At 46.2% G+C, this 10,925-nt stretch overlaps 1 protein-coding gene across 1 annotated transcript; it reads left to right on the top strand.

Moving 5' to 3' along the window:
- The first annotated feature begins 5,110 nt into the window (after positions 1 to 5,110).
- On the top strand, positions 5,111 to 10,307 carry LOC106610381 (neuronal pentraxin-2). Its single transcript, XM_014209721.2, has 5 exons — positions 5,111 to 6,328; positions 7,291 to 7,510; positions 7,855 to 8,099; positions 8,335 to 8,514; positions 8,846 to 10,307. Exons 1-5 carry the CDS (start codon positions 5,873 to 5,875, stop codon positions 9,080 to 9,082), a joined length of 1,338 nt encoding a protein of 445 aa, XP_014065196.1. The 5' UTR covers positions 5,111 to 5,872; the 3' UTR covers positions 9,083 to 10,307.
- Positions 10,308 to 10,925: the final 618 nt, after the last annotated feature.

Genomic DNA, 10,925 nt, shown 5'->3' on the forward strand with positions numbered 1-10,925 from the left:
CTCCAGGGGTGGTCAGAGGAGTGTTCAGGAAGGTGTATAGGAGTTTCCATCGGTGCTACGTCGGTGGAGAGTCCAGACCAGGTTTCCACTGTGCGCATCCCCCCTGAATACGCCGATTTGGCGATCGCTTTCTGTAAGAAGAGGGCGACCAAATTACCACCTCATCGACAGGGGGATTGTGCGATAGATCTCCAGGTAAACGCTGTACTTCCCAAGAGTCACGTGTACCCTTTGTCACAGGAGGAGACGTTGACTATGGAGACATATGTCAGGGAATCTCTGGGACAGGGGTACATTCGGCCCTCCATTTCACCCGCCTCCTCGAGTTTCTTTTTTGTGAAGAAAAGGGAGGGAGGTCTGCGCCCGTGCATTGATTACAGAGGTCTAAATTCTATTACGGTGGGGTTTAGTTACCCGCTACCTCTGATCGCTACAGCGGTGGAATCATTTCACGGAGCAAGGTTCTTCACAAAACTGGACCTCAGGAGCGTGTATAACCTGGTGCGTATCAAGGATGGAGACGAGTGGAAAACCGCATTTAGTACCACATCGGGCCATTATGAGTACCTCGTCATGCCGTATGGGTTAAAGAATGCTCCAGCCGTCTTTCAATCCTTTGTAGACGAGATTCTCAGGGACCTGCACGGGCAGGGCGTGATTGTCTATATCGATGATATTCTGATATATTCCGCCACCCGCGCCACGCATGTGTCTCTGGTGCGCAAGGTGCTTGGGAGACTGCTGGAGCATGACCTATACGTCAAGGCTGAGAAGTGTGTGTTCTCCAAATGAGCCGTCTCCTTCCTGGGTTATCGCATTTCCACTACGGGGGTGGTGATGGAGTGTGACCGCGTTAATGCCATGCGTAATTGGCAGACTCCAACCACGGTGAAGGAGGTGCAGTGGTTCTTAGGGTTTGCCAATTACTACCGGAGGTTTATCCGGGGTTTTGGCCAGGTAGCGGCTCCCATTACCTCACTGCTGAAAGGGGGGCCGGTGCGTTTGTGGTGGTCGACTGAGGCGGACAGAGCCTTCAAGAGGTTGAAGGCGCTGTTCACCATGCACCCGTGTTGGCGCACCCGGACCCCTCTCTAGCCTTCATAGTGGAGGCTCTGCGCTTTCTTTTCGAAGAAGCTCGGTCCGGCGGAGCGTAACTATGATGTGGGGGACCGGGAGTTGTTAGCAGTGGTAAAAGCCCTGAGGGTGTGGAGACACTGGCTTGAGGGGGCTAAGCACCCCTTTCTCATCTGGACCGACCATCGGAACCTGGAGTATATCTGGGCAGCTAGGAGACTGAATCCGCGTCAGGCAAGGTGGGCCATGTTCTTCACCCGCTTCAGGTTTACTATTTCCTACAGACCGGGCTCCCTGAACATGAAGGCCGACGCGCTGTCCCGTCTCTATGACACAGAGGACCGGCCCATCGATCCAACTCCCATCATTCCGGCGTCTAGGCTGGTGGCACCGGTAGTATGGGAGGTGGACTCGGACATCGAGCGGGCGTTAAGGGTGGAACCTGCACCTTCACAGTGTCCCACGGGTCGCTTGTATGTGCCGCTTGGTGTTCGGGATCAATTGATTCGGTGGGCCCACACTCTACCCTCTTCGGGTCATCCGGGTGTGGCGAGGACAGTGCGGGGTCTCAGGGGGCAGTACTGGTGGCCCACCTTGGCTAAGAACGTTAGGGTCTACGTCTCTTCCTGTTCGGTATGCGCCCAGTGTAGGGCTCCTAGGCACCTTCCGAGAGGGAAGTTACAGCCCCTCCCCGTTCCACAACGGCCATGGTCGCACCTGTCAGTGAACTTCCTGACCGATCTCCCCCCGTCTCAGGGGAACACTACGGTCCTGGTTGTTGTGGATCGGTTTTCAAAGTCCTGCCGTCTCCTTCCGTTGCCCGGTCTCCCTACGGCCCTACAGACTGCGGAGGCCCTATTTACCCACGTCTTCCGGCACTACGGGGTACCGGAGGACATTGTCTCTGATCGAGGGTCCCAGTTCACGTCCAGGGTATGGAAGGCGTTTATGGAACGTCTGGGGGTCTCGGTCAGCTTGACCTCCGGTTATCACCCTGAGAGTAATGGGCAGGCGGAGAGGGTGAACCAGGAGGTGGGCAGGTTTCTGCGGTCGTATTGCCAGGACCGGCCAGGGGAGTGGGCTAGGTACATCCCATGGGCAGAGTTGGCCCAGAACTCACTCCGCCACTCCTCTACTAACCTATCACCCTTCCAGTGTGTTTTGGGTTACCAACCGGTCCTGGCACCAGAGTCAGACCGAGGCTCCTGCGGTAGAGGAGTGGGTGCAGCTTTCCAAGGAGACCTGGAGAGCCGTCCAGGAATCCCTGAAACAAGCCAGTGGACGGCAGAAGAGGAGCGCTGACCGCCACCGCAGTGAAGCCCCCGTGTTCGTACCGGGGGACAGGGTCTGGCTCTCGACCCGGAACCTGCCCCTCCGCTTGCCCTGCCGGAAGCTGGGGCCGCAGTGTGTAGGGACCTTCAAAGTCCTGAGGAGGATAAACGAGGTGTGTTATAGGTTACAACTTCCTTCCTATTACCGTATTAACCCCTCGTTTCATGCGTCTCTCCTCAGGCCGGTGGTAGCTGGTCCCCTGCAGGAAGGTGAGGTGCCGGAGGTGCGACTCCTACCGTAGGTAGCTCCCCCTCCTGTTCGGGTGGCGCTCGGCGGTCGTCGTCGCCGGCCTACTAGCTGCCACTGATTTCCTTTTCCCCCTTTTTGTTGATTGTGTGCACCTGTTTTGGGCTGATTAGCTGGGCTATTTTAGCCAGGAGGCCCGCCTGCTCTGTGTGCGGGATTGTTTGGTACTGTATTGCTTGTGTATGCACGCTCATTTGTATTTTTGAAGTGCGAGTGCGTATGTTGCGCCAACCTTTTTTTGTCCCATGTGTTTGGGCACGTTGGTTTTGGTGTGCGCTCTAGTTCGCTGTTGGGGCGGCTTGTGTTTTGCCGTTGTGTGTTAGATAAATAACACTACCCTGCATTCTCTGCCTCCTGCTCCTGACTCTGCGCCCACTACGCCCTAGCGTTACAGCTATCTTATGTATACCACCCCTACCTTGTCACAACTGATTGGCTCAAATGCCAAGAAGGAAAGGAATTCCACAAATTAACTTTTAACAAGGCACACCTGTTAACAGAAATGCTTTCCAGGTGACTACCTCATGGAGCTGGTTGAGAGAATGCCAATAGTTTGCAAAGCTTAAGGCAAAGGGTGGCTACTTTGAAGAATCTCAAATATAAACTATATTTTGATTTGTTTAACACTTTTTTGGGTACTACATGATTCCATATGTGTTATTTCAGTTGATGCCTTCACTATTATTCTACAATGTAGAAAATAGTAAAAAATAAAGAAAAACCCTTGACTGGTACTGTATACACACACAAGTAGATTATATTTTCACCAGCAGAGCTTTGCGCCCCTATGTCAGTATACCAAACTGTGTCACAAATCACTAATTGGCTGCTTAGTGACCGTTTTCGATGCCATATCAAAAGCCAACCCCACTGTGGTACAGAGATTCCTGTCTTCCTCTCAGTGCTCATCTCTCCTGCTGTTTAGATGCTACTGTCTTCCAGATTTCACAGTCAGACCACGAAGGTGATGCTACTAATTGTTTACCTGCACATCCTTTATCACGAACATTGGTTGATACCAAGTGTTCTTAGGGCCAACCTGGTCTCAGAGCATTTATATTATTCTGTATGTAAATTCGAGACATTCCTTTTAGTATATGTTACGTTTTGTATGGTAAATTTGTGGATGTCCATCACCCATTTCGTATGTTAAGATTTACAATTTGTATTATATGTTATGGATTTGGAAGTAATACAATATGTTACGAATTCGCATGACGTAGAATATGTTGCCAATTTTCAAAATGAATGATATGATTCCAATTTGTTGTGGGTAACGTTAGCTAGGTGGCTAACATTATCTAGCTGGCTTACGTTTTCTATGCTAGGGTTAGGGATAAGGTTATGAGTTAGGTTAAAGGGTTACAGTTGAGGTTAGGGAAAGGGTTAGCTAACAACATGCTAAGTAGTTGCAAATTAGCTAAAAACCTAAACTTGTCCATGATTAGATTTGAACACGCAACCTTTGGGTTGCTAGACGTTCGCATTATATGCCCAACCAACCTCCCTCCATTCATTTCCGTCTTATTTAACCATACCAAACTGTAACAAATCTTACTAATTTGAGTGTCCCAGATTTACGTTTACTATGTTACGTCTATGAGACCAGGGCAGGCTGACTTAATCAGTGTGCATGGTGGCAATGATAAAACAGCAACAATTTATATTCTTATATGGTCCTGTTAGACATCTGTTTCCTTGTCAACTCTACTCACCTCCTTTTCCGTCATTCCATCAACTTTGCTCTTCTGCTTTCAATCATCTTTCTTTCAGTGTCTAGTATATCAAGTCAGGCGGTTCTGGACCTTTCCATTGGTGGTGTCAGAGTACACATAACCCTCCCACTGTGCGTTCGTCACTAGTTACCACAGCCACAAAGTTATAATGCCTGCCTATTTCTACAATTTCTCTTCTTAAACTTTGATTTTCAACCTTTATTTATTTATTTCACCTTTATTTAACCAGGTAGGCAAGTTGAGAACAAGTTCTCATTTACAACTGCGACCTGGCCAAGATAAAGCAAAGCAGTTCGACACATATAACAACACAGTTACACATGGAGTAAAACAAACATACAGTCAATAATACAGTAGAAAAATAAGTCTTTATACAATGTGAGCAAATGAGGTGAGATAAGGGAGGTAAAGGCAATAAATAGGCCATGGTGGCAAAGTAACTACAATAAAGCAATTAAAACACTGGAATGGTAGATTTGACAGTAGATGAGTGTGCAACGTAGAAATACTGGGGTGCAAAGGAGCTAAATAAATAAATACAGTAGGGGAAGAGGTAGTTGTTTGGGCTATTTATAGATGGGCTATGTACAGGTGCAGTGATCTGTGAGCTGCTCTGACAGCTGGTGCTTAAAGCTAGTGAGGGAGATAAGTGTTTCCAGATTCAGAGATTTTTGTAGTTCGTTCCAGTCATTGGCAGCAGAGAACTGGAAGGAGATGCGGCCAAAGGAGGAATTGGCTTTGGGGGTGACAAGTGAGATATACCTGACATGAAACCCTAACCACACTGGTAACCTTATGTCTAACTCTAACCTTAAATTAAGCTTATTTATGTTTTCATTAATTTTTACGATATAGCAGAGCCACGAAGTCAAAATTGGCTATATGGTGGAAACCCCACCGTAGAGCCTTTAGAATTGGTGTTTGATGGATCTGAACCATGTGTGAAGCCTTCCCTAATTTATTTAATACTAGAGTTTTTCTAAGGATATGGAATATTGGACATTGGACAATATTGGACATTGTCTATTTCAATTGGTTGGTCAATGATCATACAGTACCAGTTAGATACAACTCAAAAATGACTTGTCCATCATACAGAACCTACCTATACGGACTGTAGTTATGGCAACATACTACAACCAATCCAATCGCGCCATAAATCTTAACAGTAATCTTCTTAAAGTCGCTGTCCTTAAAGCACCATTAAATGCGTAATGCTGATTGAAGGGATGGATACTTTGAGCGTTAACCCAGACTCTTCATATGGTTTTAGCATCGCCTAAATTTTACTTTAAAAATTGTACTTTGTATGGAATGAGAACGTTTTGAAACAATATATCGTTTAATCCGAGATTGACTATGTTATTCCGAGAAGATTACCGCTTTCTCGGCGTGTTTTATGCACCGGATTTGAAAGGCATAATAATCGGTTAGGCGCCACCCGTTATTTCACTAAAGTTTAACGACCAAAATACTGCCCTGGTATGTTATCTCTGTTGAGATTGTTGTGTTTTTACGCACTGGGACTGGGCTATGAGAAGTTTGTGCGTGGACAGGATGACAATCCGGATACGGGAGCCCGGTTTCTATGCCGAGCCATCGCCGTTGGCGCTGACACTTGTTTGGTCCCCGTAGTTCCCGAACCAAACGCGGCAGCTCAGGAGGAAGTGTTGAGGAACACAGTCATGCAGCTCCGTGAAACGGTTCTCCAACAGAAAGAGACGATAGTCAACCAACTTGGGACCATAAACGAGCTGACCACCAAGCTCTCCCTCTGCGAGTCAGCCTCCGAGGAAGGGAAGTATGATAGTGGTGGATCTTGGAGTAAAAACAAAAATAATCAGAACACAATGGGAGATTTACCCAGAGATCCCAATGATACAATCGACAACCTCGGGAAGACCATGCAGAGTCTGAAGGACCGACTGGAGAACCTAGAGGTAAGTCACGGGACAGTAACCATAAATGACATTTTGATTCCCAAATCATGGAAAGGGAGTGCTGAAAATGATCGTCACCAGTGTGACTTAAATACATCTGAAATAGGCCTCATGTTTAAAATTGTTGCCTCTTGCTTGATTGTCTGCTTATTAAGTCATTGAATCCAAAGTGAACACCTGTTGCTGTGGTCAACTTTGTGGCCATTACATTTTCTCCCATTTTGGCCTGTAGCCTATAATATTATATTTTTGAGACCATGTGTAGGCATACCCTAAATGGATTAGCCTTTTATCTCCTTTACCTACCAGTGATTAAGTTCCCTATGTCACCTTACTCAAGAAATGTATCAGCTCATTCAAATGACCAAGGATATAATGTGTTTCTTGGGATATTTAGGTCGCTTACAGAGCTGTTTCATTCCAGATCGAAATACAAGTTCAGTAAATCCAATCCTAGCTTGTGTAGGTGTAGTACCATCTGTTAGCTTAAAGAGCTTCCTGAACCACAGGTAATCCCCATTAGGCCATGCAGTAAAAGTACATTGGGAAACAAACACATGACGGTATTAAGCTAAACCACACAGTAGATGGTGTTTAAGCTCATTATGCATTAACAGGCTTAGGAAACTGGTGAGACAATTGGAGAGATCCAATGTTCTCCATGAGTTACAATAAGGGGCCAGAGTTTTCTCAGGTCAGGTCATGTGGCCAGGAAAACAACTCCTGGGCCTTCTGGTAACATACTAGCCTACACACAGTGTAGCCGATTTCCACTCAGCCAATGATCTTTGAAAATTACACACATTAAAAATGTGACAAACATAAGAGACAGGAAGCTACACATCTCAGACCTCAATACAAATTGACCTGACGTCTATCAACCTCCACTAATTGTTTGTGACCATCTTGTATTGTCTCCACTTATTTAATTATCTAATGACGTCTCCATCTTGTCCCCGCAGCAGCAGCAGCGGAGAGCAAACATGTCGGGAGCGTTGTTCCCCAGCGAGCTGCGAGACCTGCTGCAGCGCAGGCTGGGAGACCTGGAAAAACAGCTGCTCAGTAAGGTCAACAACCTGGAGGAAGAGAAGTCTCTGCTTTTCAACGAGACCACAGCCCACAGGCAGAAGACAGAGAGCACCCTCAACTCCCTGCTGACCAGGATCAATGAGCTGGAGAAAGGTAAATCACTGGAAAAGGAAAGATGTATGACAGACACATATAGACATACTCGCGTACGCACAAACATATGTCTGTGTACACAATCCGATGACAGTAGTACACACCTGCAACACAAAAAGGGAGACTCACACATTGTAAACACAATGAGTCATTCATTCAATCTACTATCAACTATCCCACTAACTGACCCAATCACTGCCACTCACATACTGTACCCCACTGCAGTAAACAACTGACGCTTTAGATCAAATCTGACAAACGTTGGCTTATCATTTTGTTCTCAGAATTTGTGTATAAGTATAGAGGTGACTTCATAGACAACTCTCCCATTATTCTCTCTGTAGGTGGCAGTGGGTTCAAGTCCCCCGAGCAGTTTAAGCTGGTCCTCCCCCTGCGTACTAACTACCTGTACGGCCGCATGGCCAAGAGCCTTCCTGAGATGTACTCTTTCACTCTGTGCATGTGGCTGCGGTCCAGCACCGGCCCTGGCATAGGAACCCCCTTCTCCTACGGGGTGCCAGGACAGGCCAATGAGATTGTGCTCATGGAGTGGGGCAACAACCCCATAGAGCTGCTCATCAATGACAAGGTAAGGGCATTCTAAATGACTCAAGGACTCCGTGATTCTTAGTATTGCTGATCTGTGGGAGAGCCTACCGTTATTGTTTTAAATTAATCTGGCTTTAATGAGGTTGCTGATTTTTGAGAGTTTTACCAGCTTTACCAAATCCTAACCTTCCTCAATCTAATGTGTATTTCTCCTTTCTGTTTGTAAGCATCTGTACCTACCTACCTTACACTCCTCTCCTATGTTACCTGTCCAGGTGGCTCAGCTGCCTCTATCGGTGCGTGATGGGAGGTGGCACCACATCTGTATCACCTGGACCACCAGGGATGGTCTGTGGGAAGCCTACCAGGATGGTCAGAAGCTGGGGGCAGGGGACAACCTGGCCCCCTGGCACCGCATCAAGCCTGGAGGAGCCATCATACTGGGGCAGGAACAGGTGAGTCTGCTGACTAGCACCCCTTATCTGTAGGATACACAATTACATATATTTGTATGGGGAATATTTAGCCTATTTTACTCTTGGTTTACAAAACCGCATCAGGTTTTCAGATTTTAATGGTACAGGTTCTTAGCTATGACCATGAGTACTGTGCTATAGGCTCTAGAGTGTAGACCAAATTTGAAAAGCCCCATCGCTAACAAAAATCCTAAAGATCAGTTACATGAGAAAATAAATGAACACAGTGTGTCTGGCTCAGCCTGGCGGTCTACACAGTGAATAGGATGTTATTGTTTTTAACGAGGCCTGTTGTTTATGGCCTCAACAGGACATGGTGGGCGGGCGCTTTGACGCCACACAGGCCTTTGTGGGTGAGCTGAGCCAGGTTAACATCTGGGACAAGGTCCTGAAGCCAGCCGAAATCCTTACCATGGCCAACTGTTCCTCCTACACCTCCGGGAACGTGGTGTCCTGGCTGGACAGTGATGTGGAGGTGTTTGGAGGGGGAGCAGCCAAATTTCCTCTAGAGATATGCCAGGACCGGCTGCCTGAGACTGAGTCTTAGGATGGATGTCTGTCCGTGGCGTGTTGAGAATCATGTTCTGGATCTTGACGCCTACTGTACCTGCTACGTGTAATGCTGGTCATGTGTTTCGTTTGTCTGTGTAAGGAAAGGGTGATCTACCTAATTCCAGATGATTCTACTACACACAGATCCAGTTTCACACACACACACACTGGCAAACAGACTTAATGACACTGGCTTAGGCATGCGTGTGGCATTGGCGGTGTAAGGCACACAGATTAGCCGTCCCAGGAATCACATAGAGTAACCTACGTCCCAGGACTCACATAGAGTAACCTACGTCCCAGGACTCACATAGAGTAACCTACGTCCCAGGACTCACATACAGTAACCTACGTCCCAGGACTCACATACAGTAACCCACGTCCCAGGACTCTCATACAGTAACCCACATCCCAGGACTCACATACAGTAACCTACGTCCCAGGACTCACATACAGTAACCCACGTCCCAGGACTCTCATACAGTAACCCACATCCCAGGACTCACATACAGTAACCTACGTCCCAGGACTCACATACAGTAACCCACATCCCAGGACTCACATACAGTAATCTACATCTCCTGATGGAAGTCATTAAAGCCTTTTCCACCTTGGGTGGAGAGCAGATTTAGGAGAATATCCAATCAAACATCAGCCAGGTGACCGCTATGTTGAAGGTTTTCAATAACCTAGAGCAGAGATGAGGGACTAGTTTTGATCTTTGAGTTAGTGTTGGTAAACATTCCATAGTTATGTGTGGCATCATGTCTGCTGTACTATAATGTTGATAAGGTGTTATTGTCCATTATTACCCATACTGTTTTCAATACCCCAAGTCCACCTCAATGCCTGCAGCAGGAAATGTTGTCTCACAAAACCGTTCTGTAATTATCCTCGTTAGGGACACGTTGGTTTGTTTAGGTCTACAATGTCTGTGCAGTGGTAGTTTAAAAACAGAGTCATTTATATGGGAGCATTGTTACTGTTAAATGTGGACATATCATTTTTCAAGCAGATATGAACAATACATTCATGTGTACGAGTGTCTCTTTCTGTGAAAACAATGTTGGGTGTGTAAAGTTATTTCATTGAGATACTTTGTTGACAATGCTTACTTTTCATGTGGCCTTTTGAAGATGTTGTGCCAGATGCACTTTACTATGTTAACCATTGCCAAATTAACAAGAATGTGGAAAATTAAAATAGGACAAATAAAACACTATTGAAAAGTAGTTTTTTTTATTTTTATATAGTGGTTAAATTGCATAGACCAGTAGCTTTAACCAACAAGGGGCCAAGGCAGCATTAGTAATGCTTAATTAAGTCATGAGAGCAGCTCAAAGGTGGCGTCACAATCATTCAGGCAGACTTCTACCTAGTGACTCCTACAGACTAGTGGGGAAACATCTCCCTGACTCTCTCTATTGGAAAATACATGGAATGTGGTATGTTTTAAATAGAAGTGGGCCAGGGTTAGTATCTACTTTGCTGTATTCACATTCTTGCAATGCAGTCCTGTATTACTTATAAAAACCCTTGATTTTTTTTTATTCTGTTCTACCAGAGGCTGTTTAGTTAAGGCCTGTTTCTGTCTGGAATTCTGGGTCAGGGTAACTAACAATACAAAAGTACAACTCAAGTTATTCGAATGGTATTGTAAGATACATAACTTTTGGTACAGTCATGAGCAGCACAGCTGTTGATTACCTAACAAAAGACGCTGAGTGGACAAAACATTAAGAACACCTGCTCGTTTCATGCCTGACTGACAAGGTGAAAGCTATGATTCCTTATTGATGTTAAATCCACTTCAAATCAGTGTAGATGGAAGGGGAGGA

Source organism: Salmo salar, chromosome ssa01 (assembly GCF_905237065.1).
Source record: "Salmo salar chromosome ssa01, Ssal_v3.1, whole genome shotgun sequence".
Lineage (NCBI taxonomy): Eukaryota > Metazoa > Chordata > Actinopteri > Salmoniformes > Salmonidae > Salmo > Salmo salar.